This window comes from Mustela nigripes, chromosome 5, assembly GCF_022355385.1.
Source record: "Mustela nigripes isolate SB6536 chromosome 5, MUSNIG.SB6536, whole genome shotgun sequence".
NCBI lineage: Eukaryota > Metazoa > Chordata > Mammalia > Carnivora > Mustelidae > Mustela > Mustela nigripes.
This window is the reverse complement of record NC_081561.1, coordinates 103,956,319-103,974,226: the sequence shown is the minus strand read 5'-3', so window position 1 is coordinate 103,974,226 and position 17,908 is coordinate 103,956,319. Positions and strand designations below refer to the sequence as shown.

At 36.7% G+C, this 17,908-nt stretch overlaps 1 protein-coding gene across 9 annotated transcripts in view; it reads right to left on the bottom strand.

The window, feature by feature from the left end:
* The window catches only part of DOP1A (DOP1 leucine zipper like protein A), a 101,338-nt gene that overhangs the window by 12,260 nt on the left and 71,170 nt on the right, over positions 1-17,908 (bottom strand). For all 9 annotated transcript variants that reach the window (XM_059400985.1, XM_059400989.1, XM_059400988.1 and 6 more), the window contains 11 exons: positions 15,558-17,547; positions 14,254-14,365; positions 13,971-14,153; positions 12,350-12,475; positions 7,574-7,708; positions 5,673-5,728; positions 4,427-4,531; positions 1,792-1,858; positions 1,476-1,620; positions 1,223-1,302; positions 220-329 (listed from right to left, as the gene is read on the bottom strand). In XM_059400985.1, coding sequence (XP_059256968.1) covers positions 220-329; positions 1,223-1,302; positions 1,476-1,620; positions 1,792-1,858; positions 4,427-4,531; positions 5,673-5,728; positions 7,574-7,708; positions 12,350-12,475; positions 13,971-14,153; positions 14,254-14,365; positions 15,558-17,547 — 3,109 coding nt within the window. The remainder of the gene's footprint in view (positions 1-219; positions 330-1,222; positions 1,303-1,475; positions 1,621-1,791; positions 1,859-4,426; positions 4,532-5,672; positions 5,729-7,573; positions 7,709-12,349; positions 12,476-13,970; positions 14,154-14,253; positions 14,366-15,557; positions 17,548-17,908) is intronic.

The window sequence follows — 17,908 nt, the reverse complement described above, 5'->3', positions numbered from 1 at the left end:
CTATACGGTCTAACTTGAATCATATGATTCATAAATGTTCACATTCACCTAAAATGATGATATGAAACAAAGTTGATATATGATATGAATGATAGGAAACCATAAAAGAAATAATTTTTTTTAAATCATTACAATTCAAAGCAAAAATAATGTTATTTTGTGGTAATTCCAAAACGGCAAAAAGGGAACACAATGAAGAAATCTACTTTCAAACAGTACCTGTGATTTCGGAGGTAGGGCACAACATAATGCATAATATTTACAAGTAAAGGAATAACCCGTTCCTTTTCATCACTATAGAAAACCATATCCAAAAGATGGGCCAAAACCTAAAAAACATAAGAAATGAAGTATAATCTAGCAGCTAAAACTGACAGCATATGGAGGTGGGGTTCAGTTTGTAAGAATACCTAGAATACCTTAAAATTAGAAAAATCTAAAATCAGATCTCAGTAGGCCATTTTTATATGAATGACTTCTACCACTCTTTTTTTTTCCCCACTATAAATACATGATAGGAATATGAGCAAATTTTTACTATTTCCAACTGAGACAGGGAAGTATAGAAAAAGAGAGATCAAGAATCTTCTAATATGACAGTGAGTAAACAGTGAATTAAAGACTAGACACGCAGTATTCTCTTTCTCTGACTCAGTTAAAAAATGGCTTGAAATAAACTAACCGAATGAACTGAGCTGTTTAAGTCCCAACTCTATCAATTAATAATTCTTTGGCCTTAGTCATATTGTTCTAATCTTTGTGAGGCTTGGTACCCACATCTGAAAGGGGAAACAAAAGTGACCTACAAGGCTATATAACAGGAAATAAAAAAAAGAGCATGTTAGAGGATAGATAGATCTAAAAATGTTTGCTAAACTATAAAGTATTTCACTGGCAAGCATCATTATAATACCTCGAACCTTTCTGATTATACTGTGATACAAAACCACTTTTCTTTTTAAAAATCATACTTAAAAAATCATGTTTAAGAAATAGTGCATGGGAAAAGAAGTAGTATCTAAAGCTATCACTAATACTTAACAAAATAAATAGCCTTAATACAAAGTCAAAGCTTTATTTATTCTATATAGTGATCTATATAGTGATCTCTAGAAGTACAAAATGGTTTTTCAAATTAAAAACTCCTCCGTAAGAATTACTGCTCATACCGAATTGTGACATTGTTTACTTGGAAGTTCATGTGGAAAAACTTGGTATTTACCTCAGAAAGTAAGGTCAATGCATGGACACTATATACAGAAGGAGTTATGTTCGAGGTTTCCATTGCAGGTGATAACATATCTAAATAAGAGAAAAGACATGTAAAGATACAGTTAGGCCTTTTCCCAGTGGAAAATAGCTACCTGCTAACATGAGAAAAGGGATGATTTTTACGGTGCTTACAGTGCTAGTTGCAATGATTTCATAGCAAACAGGAGCCTACAAATAGAAACCTCAATGTTTGACATCAATACCTTCAACATCAGATTCCAAATTGGTTCCATCCACCATTATTTTGGGAGAAGGCTTAACTTCAAGATTTCGTCGCAGCCATGTTGTCTGTTCCAAAGAAGAACCAGCAATGGCACCGATTGCATCCACTATTTTATGAGTCACATCCTAAAGAAACAAGGTAAACAAATCAGTCCATGTCTATATGTGCATGTGCATGGGTGCACACACACACACGTGTGGGAAACTTCAGAGATGATCTTATCTGACCTTATCTTTCTGGAGTTGAGGGCACTGACACAGAGTTTTGGCAACAGTCCTCAATTCAGAATGCCTTACCTGAAGGTCTCTTTGGTCTTTTTTATTTTCCAGACTAGGGTTTTTCATAATAAACTCATTCAGAACCCTAAAAGGGCCAAAAAGAAAAAAAAACAAAACAGGAAATATCAGGATAAAGGAAATGATACAATCTGATTTCTCCCAGTGACCAAGAGGCCTTGTGGCTTTAAATTCTATCTATGTGTTTAATGAAAGTATGAGTATCCTAGGACTCTGTTGAAAGGAATAAACATATGCACAAAAACACATATACAAGGAGGTTTATGACTGCATTTCTTGTAAAAGCACCAAATTGGAAAGAACCCCAAAGTACAGCAACAACAGAGAATTTGTAGCATATTCGTATAGTGAAATACTGAAAGTAATGAGAATAAATGAAGCTTAATAAATTAAAACTCTGTGAAATTACATGGATGACTCTTAAAAACATATGTTGTATGAAAGAAGCAAACACAAAATAAAATATTTTTATATACTTTCAGTTTAAAAAAAGGGCAAAATTTATCTGTGGTGTTAGATAATGGTTATCTTTTGGGAGAAGGAAAAGGACAGTAATTGGGGGGGGACCTGAGGAGACATATGGTGTTTTATTTCTGAATTTAGACTTGAATATATAATTGATGTGTTCACTCTAACTTGAGGGGTAGTGTATAATTATTTGTATATTTTTCTGTTTGTTTTATATATCAACAAAAAAGTAAACCGAACAAACAAACACCCCTATAAAAATAGGGTTTTTTTTAAACTGTAACAGAAATGGCTTCTTACCCTTTATGTGTATGATAGATTAAAAATACTTCATGAGTGAAAAAAAAAATTTCTACTTCTATTGATTGCTAAAATTCCACTCAATATTTACTCTGACAGTTATCTTTTATTAAGATTAATTATATGCATAATTATTTCCAAACTAACATGTGAGGCTATATTGAAAAGCAACCTTCACATAAATTTCTATTCTGTAATTAAGAATTTTTAGAGTATCAGTGGAATGGCAGGTAATAAAGAAACACACGAGAAATTTAAAAAGGGAATTAAGTTTCTAGACTGAGATGTCCTAAGTTTTTTTAAACTTTTAAACTTTTTACCTAAACAATCTGAGTATACACACTTGAGAAGGAGGTAGGATCCTTTATTTTTTGAGAAATGAGAAAGGATGAAAAAGCAGATGAGGAGACAGTCTCCTATGTGGAAGCTACAGGTCACAATAAATAGCTTTACTTTCTATGAAATTAGGCAGCAGAGTTATTTGCTGATAACTCAAAGAACTGTACATATATTCCCTCTTTGAGCCTTAAAACATCTTAGATAGGTAGGGAACTTAGGTAGGTAGGGCAGGTACCATTATTTTTGCTTGACAGATGGGAAAATAGCCTTAGAGAGATTTACTGAGGTACCCAAGTTCACAGGGATGAGGGCTGGAACTAGAGATTAGAAAAGAATTAGAAACCTTCATGAGTATGTTGTGTGATTTCTGGGATTTACACTGGTCTTCTCAATCATTAAAACTCATACACACCTGTTATCTTAACTTTTGATCCAGGAATTGCAGACATTGAGTCTGCTGCTCTTTTCATTACATCTTTGACGTCTAAAACTCCTTCAGCTCTTTGATTTAGATAATTTTCAAAACAGATAGTGTGAGGGGCTGGGAAGCATCACGATCCCTGAATTCTTGGGCAGGGTCTCTGGCTCACTTTGGCTGGGCTGGGACCTCAGTGTTAGTCAGCCTCCTCAGCCTGACCTGCTCTCACTAAGCTCTCACTACGATTCTTCTACCTCCTCTCTGCTTCCTGGTGCAAGACTACAGTTACCAGAAAACTTGAGGCCATCTCACTGAAGAATCTTCACATTCCTTCTCCACTTCAAAATTGGTTGCCAAACCAGAACTGCTAGCTCCCATAAGGAAAATATTAAGAGTTAAATCTAAGTTTGGGTATAGAGGATCACGTATCTACACATATAAAATCCCCATCAGAACTACAGAAATCAACCTAAAGGTCAAAGTTCTTTGGATTTGGTTGAATTTATATCCATTCAACATGAGAACAGGTTGACTGTCACTGGCCATTAAAGACCTCACTGGACTGTCTGAGGTAATGTAAAAAGGTGGCGGAAATTTTACTCTAGTTTCTTTCCATCCGCCATTATATCTTAAGCAGTCCTTTTCAATCTTTAGTGTGTTTTCACTCAAATCACTTGGGGATCTTCTAGAAAGCAGATTCTAATTGGGTGGTCTGGGGTAAAGCCTGTTTATGTTCAGGGCCCTGAACTCAAATGACTCTCCTCTATGAAGTTCCCCATCAGCCATCCTACTCACTATGACAATTGTATGTTAGTACAATTTACATTTAGTATATTTACATTTTGTATAAACACACATTATTTCCTCCCTACATCCCTCCACCCCTTTTTTTTTTTCAAGCCTCATACCATACATCTAGTTCTATACCTTGAGAAATCCATGAGAAGACAGAGAGATCATGTGGTCATCCAAAATAACACAAGATAATATGTTAATTTATTAATAACAATACTAATTAATAACAATAAACAAATAATCTATTATTCAGTGATTAGGACAGTAAACATTATTCTTTTCCTCAAAATAGTACTTTTAAGTGAAATTGCTTACCCAAGTATAAGAAACTGTCCTGGGGCTGGAAGACTCAGTTGTATAGAGTCTTTCAGAAGTATCAACAGTGATGCCCAGCTATCCACTAAATTGGGCACTGGAATTCTGCAAGATAAATGTAGTTGTGTTTATATAGATAGAGGCACAGTAAAATTTAAATTTTCTTTATCTTTTCCCACAGCCTTTAACACATATTTCTACTAGTTTCTCTGAAACATTCCCTAAATTTGTATAGACAACGATAGAACAAAACTCCTAAAAGCTCTGTTTTCTATTAATATTATATAAAAAGAAACCCAATGTATTTAGAATATCCAATGTGACTTATTAGTATAGAAATTTTGCTAGAGAAATCCCAGTTTTAATGGACTTTAAGAGGTAAAATACAATTGCAGTAAGTCTCAATTTAATTATGGACACCATAGTCACTTGCTCTCAGTCCTATTCTACTAGTATTAACTCTATTTCCTTCACCTATGAGTCTTTAACTCATCAAAGGGAGAGTTATCAATCTGTCCTGAACACAGGTCTCACATCTAGAGAAATTAAAATGATCTCTGTTTCAATCTGGCCTTCACCCTAACACCCCTATGTATCTAAGTTCAGACATTAAGAAGCCCTACTCCTAATGCTCTAAATCCCCAAATCAGTATAAAATCAGTATTAAATATGCTACCTAACCTAACTTTATAAAGGTTAAAGATCACAAATTGATGCCTCATTTGGTGATTAAAATGCAGCTGCCCTATAAGGGAGGATTAGGATTCCAGTCTTCAGTAAGAAGTTGATCACAACTGAGGGGTCAGCTAAACACAAAACTGGAATACCAGACTAAGTGGCTGTTTCATCATCATTTCTAACATTAAAAAAAAAATCAGATTAGATTACCACGTGTTCACCTATATGAAAATAATACCGGATTTGGTGGCAACAGGCATGGGTTCTAGAGCTGGATTCAGCATTTCATTTATATTTAAATGATTTTCTTACAATTCATTGTTTCAGTAGCCACTTAATCTCCAATACACTTACTTAGGTCTTTAGGTTTGCAGGATCCGTGTGGCTGGTTCATTAACATACCCATTGACAATATAAATACATCCACAGGCAATGTTTCTAGCATTTGTTCTTCTAGTTTTAAAAGGAAAAATTAGCAACTTCTTGAAAGGATTCAGGTGCTTTTTTCCTCTATTCCCTTTTACACATGACCAATGTAGTAAGGAGAGATCTACATCAGTTATCTTACCTTTGAATATAAGCATAGAAAAACTGAAGCATGCAGACTTCCAAAGAAAGATGTTTCTATAAACAAACAAACAAACAAACAAACAAAAGAATTCAATTTTACCCTGAAGAAAAACGCTGCCTTTGCTTTTTTATCCTTGCAACACCTCTGTACTTTAATGTCAATTTTTAATATAAAACACTAAAAGGAAACAAAACCACTAATTTATCATAAAAAATAAAGCCACTCAAATGCTTTCTTTTAGTAGAAAAAAACCCGAGAGCTGTTTAAAAATTTGAAAATGGATATTAGAAATCAAAAGGTTCTCAATCCCCACTCAAAATACATCAAAAATCGATACTCCAGCCATTATTTTTAAATGATCCATTTACTCTGCAAGCACCGACATCAGTTTATTTTAATCAGCTTATACTTGGTTGGTGCTAGCATAATTGGATTGAAGATATTTACGAAATCTGAATCTAAAACTGTTTTACTACAAACTCCTGTGAAATTAGTGTAGTTTGTTCAAATTTGAGACCAACTTCTAAAAGTCTCCTAAAGTAGTCTTTAACTAGCATAGTGCCAAATGTAACATATAATAAAAAAGGAAACAGTTGCCGTAGAAATCAGTAACAGGCAAGGAAATGATACTGATGTCCACTGACATTTACCAATTTGTTCCTTTTTAGTACCAAGTGTTCCCTTGAAGTTTCCCCCTTATCACACACACAGAAAAATGCAGTATCTAATGGATTCAGAATTTAGATGCAGAGCAAGGAGGCAGCCTTTGGAGGGCGTGGTGGTGGAATCTGCTCTTATTTTCATATCCTTCATGCCTAGAGTCCAATGTTTGGCACAAGCAGATGCTCAAAATATTATGCTGAATTGAGCTTTTACATGCCAATTTAAAATCCTATTGCAAATGCCCCAGAGCTGATGTTAGAATAGTTAGCATGTTAGAAGTTAATATGGGTATTAGCTATTCACACACATAAGTATTCTCTTCCCATTGGCAATTCAAGAAAAAGATAAAATTAAAAAAAATTTTCAGATTTGTGTAACAATTCTGTTTAGGATATGATTAGGTTTATTTTGGCTAGGCTTAAACTCTAATGTTTGCAGGCTGTAAATATTTTCTCAGAAAATATGATCTGGGACAAAATGCAAAAGAAAGTAGAGAAGTTCCTAATTTTACTCATTTGCAGACATTTGTATCTGCCTAATTAGAGACAATGCGCTGTGAGTGCAGACTCTATTATTCATTTTCTGTAGCCCTTGCAAAGCATAGGTGTGTATGTGGTCAAAAAATGACTCTGACTAGAACTAAGGTTATGGCCAAACATTTGATATTCATTCCAAAGAGAAAGCAATGAAGAAGCTATTAAAAAAAAAAAGTAGTAAGGCAACAATTGAGGTCACCTGACCTTGTGATCTGGCTTATGTGTTCCCCCTTAAATGACCAGAAAAACCACCCCTACGAATTCAGTTATACAAATCTGAATTGCCTTAGAGGTTTACATAAGAGATCTAACCTCACCAGCTACAGGGATGATGACAACAGCAGTCTCTGCAGGTGCTGATAAATTTTTTTTTTAAAAGATTTTATTTATTGATTTGACAGAGATCACAAGTAGGCAGAGAGGTAGGCGGAGAGAGAGTGGGGAAGCAGGCTCCCTGTCGAGCAGAGAGCCTGATGCGGGGCTCTATACCAGAACCCTGAGATCATGACCTGAGCAGAAGGCAGAGGCTTAACCCACTGAGTCACCCAGGTGCCCTTGACAAATGTTTTGATTATGAGGTCAACATGATTTCCTCTCCCCAATCTGTGAAAGGACATTACTGCACAAAAAAATACCTTACCTACCAGCATAATTTCTGAAAGAGAATTGTCAATAAAGGCAAAGAAAAGCTCTTCTTACCTTGTCCTTGGCTATGGCCGGGGGCTGCTTTAAAACTTCTTTCACAGTCTGCATAACGGTTTCTGCTCTCATAACACTGATGGAGCGAACCAGTTCTACTAGTAAAAGCTGTTCTTCACTGGCTGCAGGAATGACCTGGATAAACACAACATTGTATTTCTGTATGTAGGGGGGTACATAAGTCTTTTAACAGAAGTCACAGAATTAAGAGACTATTTCATGGGCTTTTTTTTTTTTTTTAAAGATTTTATTTATTTACTTGAGAGAGAGACAGTGAGAGAGAGCATGAACGAGGAGAAGGTCAGAGAGAGAAGCAGACTCCCCATGGAGCTGGGAGTCCGATGCAGGACTCGATCCCGGGATTCCAGGATCATGATCTGAGCCGAAGGCAGTCGTTCAACCAACTGAGCCACCCAGGCGTCCCTCATGGGCTCTTAATATAAGACTTTGCAAGTCTCTGGACTATCTTAGGTAAAAATGAATAAATAGGGTGCCTGGGTGGCTCAGTGGGTTAAAGCCTCTGCTTTCGGCTCAGGTCATGGTCTCAGGGTCCTGGGATTGAGCCCCGCATCGGGCTTTCTGCTCAGCAGGGAGCCTGCTTCCTCCTCTCTCTCTCTGCCTACTTGTGATCTGTCAAATAAGTAAATAAATAAAAATCTTAAAAAAATGAATAAATAAGTAAGTATATATATATATATATATATATATATATGTTTACCAATACAATGCATATACAACATTTCAAAATATCAAATAGGGTAATAATAAGCCTTACAAGAAAAGATAGCAGTGTCCTATCCTCTATCTCACATCCGAAAGCAACCCTGCTCAACTCTTAGCTCTCTTCTATTATTTGAGTAATATACATAGCTATTTTTTCCTATTTCATGACTTTTTTTTTTAAAGATTTTATTTATTTATTTGATAGAGATCACAAATAGGCAGAGAAGCAGACAGAGAGAGAGGGGGAGGCAGGCTCCCTGCTGAGCAGAGAGCCCCATGTGGGGCTTGATTCCAGGACCTTGAGATCATGACCTGAGCCGAAGGCAGAGGCTTTAACCCACTGAGCCACCCAGGAACCCCTCATGACTTTTATTTTAAATTTCCTACTGACTTCCCACCTCAGAAGACAAAAATTTAGCTCCCTTACACTTTTCCCCTAACCTCCCCACATAGATATAATTTTATTTAAATCAATATCTAATATTCATGTAACTATTTACGGTTGTACTGTGTATTATACTGTCATTACATTTCTTTTACTTTTTGTTTTTCCGAGTTATACATAGCTTTATGTATTTTTTCCATCTCTATCACAAATTCATCCCCAAATACTCCAACTGCAAACCTCTCATTACATATTCAAATATATTAGGTAATTAATCTTCTACCTTTTCCTCCTGCTTTTTTTTTTTTCCCTTGAGACATCTGTTAGAGGTCTTTCTGCTCTACCCTGGGCTTACTAAAAAGTAACATCTTGATATCTTTTCTGTGACCATCAGCCTAGAGATTCCCATTCCTTGTCTTCTGTGTCCAAACCCCTAATCTTTGGATCCCATGTCTTCTTCCTTCTTAGTTTATTCCTCCTCTCATGGAGATGCATCTTCTAGTGGCTGAGAAAGGGTGAACTGTTGGTAATGCCTTTTTAGAAGTTAGATATTGCATGGTTCAAAACGCCTTGAGTGACAGTTTGACTGGATATAGCATTACAGGTTGAAACTTATTTTCCCATCACAATTTCTAGCACTGCTTTCGATAAGTCTTATCATTAGTCCACTGAATAGGAACAGTATTTTCTCTCAGGAAGATTTTCAGATCTTTGATCTCCAGCATTCTGAAACTGCATGCTGATATTTGTGTAGCTCTCTTTTCATAGTGTCTGTGGAAACTCATTTCCTTCATTTCTGGATAATTTTCTTGTACTATTTCGTTAATATTTTTTCCCTTCATTTCTTCTGTTCTTTCTTTGTACAAAAAAGATTGACCCTCCAGTATTGCTCTCCTAATTTTCTGATCTCCTTTCCCCTACTTCCCATTTCTCTAAGTTTTTATTTCTGGTATTTATCTACTTTCTCTTTTGACATTTGTACTGATTTAGTTTGGTTTCTGCTATAAAAAAATTTTATATCCAAGAAAAATTTTAATTTTTGCTAAGGTCTTTCTTAGAATCTTCTTACATCATGGATGCAATACAGCTTCACCTCTTGGAAATGCATTACTGTTATTACTTACATATTATTCTGTTACCTGCATTGTTTCTTTTGACTTTATCTAGTTGTTTTGGTGACTGTCAATCAATAGTAGAGGGTTTCTTCATGTGGTTGGTAATCCTTGGCTTTTTATTCATATTTAAATGTCAGGAATAATAATATGGCTAATATTTACAGGGTGCTTATTAAGTGCCAGGTGTTGTGTGAGAATTAGAATTCTTCTAATTCTCACAACCCCAGGAAGTAGTATTTCTACCCTAGGGTCAGAGAGTTAGTCAGTAAAGTAATGATTTGAAACCCAGGGAGCTGGTTTCAAAGTCTGTGCTCTTAACAACTCTGCTATTAATTACCTTTGGAAAAGAAATTAAAAAGTGATGAGAAGTCAAGCATTTGTGTGCAAGACTGGCGGGTAGGGAGGCCTCCCTGTCTCGTGACTGCAGCCTAGTGTTTTGTTAGCAGCCTCAAAAACTTTAGTAGCTATAGGTCTTTTTTTCTTGATCAGGTCATTTTCCCAGCAGCCAGTCCTCAAATTCCTACCTAAGGGCCATACAGCTTCCAGTATGGTCAACTCTATGGTCAACTAATCTCCGACAAAGCAGGAAAGAATGTCCAATGGAAAAAAGACAGCCTCTTTAATAAATGGTGTTGGGAAAATTGGACAGCCATATGCAGAAAAATGAAATTGGACCATTTCCTTACACCACACACAAAAATAGACTCAAAATGGATGAAGGACCTCAATGTGAGAAAGGAATCCATCAAAATCCTTGAAGAGAACACAGGCAGCAACCTCTTCGACCTCAGCCGCAGCAACATCTTCCTAGAAACATCGCCCAAGGCAAGGGAAGCAAGGGCAAAAATGAACTATTGGGATTTCATCAAGATCAAAAGCTTTTGCACAGCAAAGGAAACAGTTAACAAAATCAAAAGACAACTGACAGAATGGGAGAAGATATTTGCAAATGACATATCAGATAAAAGACTAGTGTCCAAAATATATAAAGAACTTAGCAAACTCGACACCCAAAGAACAAATAATCCAATCAAGAAATGGGCAGAGGACATGAACAGACATTTCTGCGAAGAAGACATCCAGATGGCCAACAGACACATGAAAAAGTGCTCCATATCACTCGGCATCAGGGAAATACAAATCAAAACCACATGAGATATCACCTCACACCAGTCAGAATGGCTAAAATCAACAAGTCAGGAAATGACAGATGCTGGTGAGGATGCGGAGAGAGGGGAACCCTCCTACACTGTTGGTGGGAATGCAAGCTGGTGCAACCTCTCTGGAAAACAGCATGGAGGTTCCTCAAAATGTTGAAAATAGAACTGCCCTATGACCCAGCAATTGCACTACTGGGTATTTACCCTAAAGATACAAACGTAGTGATCCAAAGGGGTATGTGCACCCGAATGCTTATAGTAGCAATGTCCACAATAGCCAAACTATGGAAAGAACCTAGATGTCCATCAACAGATGAATGGATAAAGAAGATGTGGTATATATACACAATAGAATACTATGCAGCCATCAAAAGAAATAAAATCTTGCCATTTGCGACAACATGGATGGAACTAGAGCGTATCATGCTTAGTGAAATAAGTCAAGCAGAGAAAGACAACTATCATATGATCTCCCTGATATGAGGAAGTGGAGATGCAACATGGGGGGTTAAGGGGGTAGGAGAAGAATAAATGAAAGAAGATGGGATTGGGAGGGAGACAAACCATAAGTGACTCTTAATCTCACAAAACAAACTGAGGGTTGCTGGGGGGGAGGGGGGTTGGGAGAAGGGGGGTGGGGTTATGGACATTGGGGAGGGTATGTGCTTTGGTGAGTGCTGTGAAGTGTGTAAACCTGGTGATTCACAGACCTGTACCCCTGGGGATAAAAATCTATGTTTATAAAAAATTAAAAAATTAAATTAAAAAAAAAAGAAAAGAAAATACTTAAGCTATTGTGTCTTAATGAAAATCGAGTCAAGCGGCGCCTGGATGGCTCAGTGGGTTAAGGCCTCTGCCTTCGGCTCAGGTCATGATCTCAGGGTCCTGGGATCAAGCCCTCCATCGGGCTCTCTGCTCCATGGGGAGCCTGCTTCCCCCCCAACCCTCTCTGCCTACTTGTGATCTGTGTCTGTCAAATAAATAAATAAAATCTTTAAAAAAAAATGAAAAAAATGAAAATCTAGTCAAGATGAAAACTCTCCATATCCTTGCTTTGTGTCCTGAATAACTAATATTAAAAAAAAAAATACTCTGTACCATGTTAACGTTCCTACTTCAAATATAGTTAATATCATATTAATTTCTTATTTTTTTGCATAAAATGATGCTTTTCATGCTTATTTAAGACATTTGGGCAATAAATACACCATTACCTAAGTTTAACATTATCTAAGTTTATACATTTTCCATCCACCTGTAAAAAAACTATTGCTTTTCTATTTCCCATTCCATTCCAGCCCCACTATAACTGAAGGAGAGTTGAAAATTCGCATGTACTCACCAAATGCTTATCAAATGAAACAACAAAAGTACCAAATGGTTAAACATATACCTTGGTCCTGGTGGTGGTTTTGTTCTGTCTTCTTTCATTCCATACAAATGCAATAGCAGCCATAAAGTGAACACCATGATTCATTGAAATGGGGCCCAATAATTCAAGGATCTGTTGTCTCAAGTTCTAAAACAATTTAAATAAACCACAAGTGATAAAAATTATGAAACAATAATAAATAGACTGTACTTTTGGTTTTTGGATTTTTTGGGAAATATTATATAGTGCTTTCATGTTTTGCCACCTAAGTAACAGTAGAAGAAGTGTTAAGGGAGGCAATCACGGTTATTTTAACTAGGAAAGAAAAAAAAAACCTATAAAACAACAACTGTCAACCAGCCAACTGCAAGATTCTGTATAACACAGCAGGAAAACAGCATATATGAAGTCCAATTGCATTAGTAGATTGCTTTAAAAAGGAATATTTAAGTGAAATTATACAAAGGAAAAGCATAGTTTAATCTAAACATAAGTACTTAAATAAAATTTTGGAACAGTTTCCAACCTTCCTCTTACCCCAATTTCAGTTGTGCTCCCATTACTCCCAGATCTAGGGAGTCAGGTCTAAGAGTAAGATTAAGGTAACTGAGGAGCTATCAATTCAACAACTTGATGTTGTATAAACATGCTTTCAGATAGAATTTTCCTCTAAAGTAGAAAATTTGGAAGATGTCAGAGTGTAAGAAAAAAATTTAAACACTCAACCATTAATCACATTATGCCAATATAATCACTATTAACCACATTAATTTCTTTTTCTGAATATAATTTTTTTAGAATTATAAATACAACACTGTTCAATTATGTAATGTCCTTGTTTCACTAAAGTTTTACACATTTTCCATCCACTAAGATTTCTTCAAAACCATTATTAGTAGCTATGTAATATAACATTAAAAGTATAATTTAACCATTTCCACATTTACTGTTTAGGGGCTCTCTTTTTGCCACTACACAAGGCTATAATGATAGGTATGTATCTCTGTATAATTTTGATTACCTTAAAATACATTACTAAATTAAATTACTAGGTCATAGCCTACAAGACTTTTAAAGCTCTCTGTGCATATTGCTAAATTGTTTTCCAGGAGGGTTTTGCATATTAAAGTGTCAACTTAAGATGTCCTAAAGAATAGGAATAAAATTATAATATGTATGAATGAACCTCAAAAACAATATATCACATAAAAGAAGCCAGATACAAAAGAGCAAATACCACATGATGCCATTTATTAAAAATGTCCAGAAAAAGCAAATGTATATGTAGAAAAAACAGATTAGTGGTTGACTGAACTTAGTGAGGGGAACAGGGAGTGATTGGAAACGGGCACCAGGAATCTTTTTGAGGCGATGGACATGTTCAAAGATTGTGGTAACAGTTTCACAACTCTAGAAATGTACTAGGAAAAAAAAATCATTGTAGTGTATATAGTTAAAATGGTGAATTCTGTGATACGTCATTTCTCAATGAAACAAGTTAAAATTATTTGAGAATTAATTACTCCATTCAAGCAGCATGTCAAAAGCATTACTCAAATTATTCACAAATTCTGAATACAATCTTTAGGAAAGTCCCTGAACAAACTCTTGAGCTCCAGAGGAAAAATGTGAATTGTCTAACCTTTGTAGCTCCAAGATTAATAGTGGTAACTGAGGCAGAGGCAGCAACAGTGATCTTTTCGGAAGAATCAGCCTGATGCAGGACGCTCCAGAGCAATGTCACAGAGGACAAGATCATATGAAGGATCGAGAGGATTCCACTGCGGGCTTCAAACAAGTGTTTTTGGTCTACGTTGACCAAAAGCTTAAATTGGGGGAAAAACACATATCACTTACTGAGGTTTACAAATGGGTACTTATTAAACCTCAGTCTTTTTAAAGGAGTCAAATATTTGCAGTCTTACTTGGTGATACTGAGTAGTAGGATCCAATAAACAGTAATGGATAATGGCTGTGATCCCTTCTAAAAGAGTAAGAATCATATCTGGTGGAATGATTGATGCCATCCACAGAGGCCTGAAAAAAAAAATGCATTCATTTGAACACAAGTTCTGTGGAAAAGTTTGTTTTTATCAGTAGTAAATGTTCAGTAGTTTCTAGGCACATCATAGGTGCTCAATAAATATTATAAGAATAAATGACTAAGGGCGCCTGGGTGGCTCAGTGGTTTGAGCCTCTGCCTTCGGCTCGGGTCATGATCTCAGGGTCCTGGGATCGAGCCCCACATCGGGCTCTCTGCTCGGCAGGGAGCCTGCTTCCCCCTCTCTCTCTGCCTGCCTCTCTGCCTACTTGTGATCTCTATCTATCAAATAAATAAATAAAAATATTAAAAAAAAAAAGAATAAATGACTAAGAGCATACATTAGAAGCTTTTATATCCTCATCTCTAAAATAAGTGAGTTGTACTAGAGTTCTTTTTGGCTAAAGAATTCAATACAAAATAAATGTAGTCAATAATTTCTAGCAACTCTAACAGAAGGCATATCAATATGAAATGATATAGGCAGTTTTATCATATTTTACATGTAGTAGCGAAGACTGCACAGGAAATAAATCATATACTAGTCTATTAAACATTTGGGTAAATTCTGACAGACTAATTAAACATGGAGATACAGATGGAGTTCACCACTAAACTATGAAAATTGCAAACAAGAAATAAAATCGGATGGGAAAACAATTATTTTTAAAAATTTATTTGACAGAGAGAGAGCACAAGCAGGGGAGTGGCAGGCAGAGGGAGAGAGAGAAGCAGGCTCTCCGCTGAGCAAGGAGCCCGTGGGGGCTCGATCCTCAGACCCTGGGATCATGACCTGAGCCGAAAGAAGATGCTTAACCGACTGGGCCACCTAGGCAACCCCTAAAAATAATTTTAGTATGACATTATTTGCCACTCAGATAACTTATCAGATAAAACTAAGGAAACCCTTTGCTGGGTTTTTCATTACTCTTACCAGTTCAGTCAAGAAGAACATCAAAATTAATTTCAACTAAGAAAAAAAGTCTGTTACACACTCCTTTCTTCCATTCTTGAATTCTTTTATTGATACACTTTCTCAAGCGGAGTTTCATTTTCGTGAAAACAACATACTACTTGTAACCTAATGATAACCACTAATTTATTTACCCAAATTGTAACTGACTTTGTGGACAATTACATTGCCATGATGTGAAAAATGTCAATGACAAAGTTAAAAATCAATCTTACCTACTATCGGATAATCCTGTTTCATATTTATACTGCTGGATTAGATTATCTAAATTCCTGCAGAGCTGCAGTGTCACGGAAACAACCACTCTCTGTAGAACTTTTCCCATGTAAGGCAGAGTAGATGTGATTAAACCAATCCACTGCGGGTGCATCTTACAAGCACAGTGTTGATGCAAAGCTCGTATCACTGCACAAAGGAACATGCCTTGACACGTAATAGGCTGAGCATGAAGATACTGGAGAGAAGTCATGGGCTGATGTGGACTGATGTGTTCCAGGTCAGAGACGACAAAATCAAAACCTGTTTCGTTCTCTTCGGGGATAGTCATTACCCGGTGTTCTAGAACAATGAGCCTCTGAAGCACTTTAAGAAGCTGTGACTGGAGTGTGCTGCCGTTGTCAAATTCATCCTCTGAGAAATTGATAAGGCTGTCCTCTGAGAAACCCTCCTCCACGGAAACCATGTTCTTACCTGCCATTTTCTCACTGTGCCATTTCTGTGCACTAAAGATAGATGACAGCAAGCAGTGAAGAATCACTTTCTGAACTTTGCACTTAGATAACATATCAGAGATAAAACTTGGGAAACCCTTTGCTGAGCTTTCTATTACTTTTGCCAGCTCAGTAAAGAGGAGCGTCAAAATTTCTATGCTCATCATCTGCATGTTTCGATTGCCTATTAAGTCCTGTGTGGTGACCTTGACGTGGGTTGGGTAATGGCTACGCATGTAATACAAGCAGAGGGAAATAAGGATTTCTATGTACATAGAACTCCGGAAGTTATGATTTGAGTCTACTGGAATGTGACTATAAAAGTCTTTGCCCATAACAGAAATACGGTGTCTGGCCAAGAGGTTCTGAAGCAGAGACAACTGAGGGGTATATGCATTATTTACACTAGTGGTTGAAATGGCATTTACAAAAGTAACAGGGTTAGTTTTTAAGATGGCTTTGATGGCAGAAAAAGCATAGAGAGTCCTCGATGAATCATACAACTGGAGATACAGAAGCACATGCTGATAGAGCGGATGGATGTTGAAATTGGGAGATTTCCGGGACCCTGGAGAACCCATATCACTCTCAATCTCAGAAATTTCTCCTTCTCCACAGCTGTACCAGTTCTCTAAATCCAGCCCATCGCTGAAGAACACACTGGTTTGTTTGAGTTTTTCATTTGAAGTTTTTTTCTTGTCATCATCCTTTTTTCTGGCAAGTTTTACTTTAGGTTTGGCTCCTGGTTGTTTACCGGACTCCTTAACGATGGTTTCTTTCTCGGGGACTTTTTCTGATAATTTTTCCTTGAAGCTGAACTGAATGCTACTGTGACTCCTCTGTCTAGATTTGGTCTCTGTGGAAGCAACATTGGAGTCCTGGAGTATCTGTGTGGTTCCTGAAATACAAGGGGAGGAACTATTTCTGGAGATTCCATTTGCCAGGCACTCAGGGCCTCCCTCAGCTGACACAGAGAGAAACTGAGAACTGTCGTTACTCAGCAAAGCACTGTGGCTCTGCTGAGCAGACTGATCGTCAGTCTGGAGCACCTCTTCGCCAGCACCAACATCGCTGTGCTTTGGGGGCAGAGCTTCAATTTCTAACTGAGATGGAACTGATGCAGATTCTGCTTCGAGGCCACTTACAACTTTACATATCAGGTCAAACACTACCTGCTGAACATCGTCATCTGGGGAGCTCGCATTTGGCATTTGGGAATCTTCTTGAACATTCACATTTTCGGGATCGACTTCATAACTCAAGTTGTCCCCAGCAGAGGACTGTGAACATCCAGAGTCAGAACTCTGAAGTACTTCTATCTGCTGGTCTGGAAGATCAAAATCAGATACAACCATTGGAATTGTCTCACTGCTGGTACTTAGAAGGGAAAGTCTGTCACTCAATGGATTAACAGTGAGACTAAAGTTCTCTATTTCATCCATGGTAAGTGGCTTTTCACCATTCCCTTTAGATGCAATGAGTTGTACTTGGCTTACTGGCATTTGAAGAAAACAGCAAAGAAGAAAAAAGATAAAACACATTAAAATAACTGAAATGGTAGACCGTACTCAAGATTTTTAATCATTAGCTTCAACACCGACTTGTATTTTCCTATTAAAATTGTATTTTAATTCATTACTATTTTAGACCCTTTAAGTTAGAAAATTATGTGGATGACTATTAACTAGAATTTAGTAAAGACAACATTAGAAAGCCGATTAATCCAACTGAATTCAACAGAACAACATATTTAAAACAGATATAAAAATTTGTCCTCATCCCCAAATAAGGTACCTTTTTTACTGGAGTTCAAAATTTTAGTTTTTTTTCCTCCGTGTGATGCTTCCCGTTAGGTA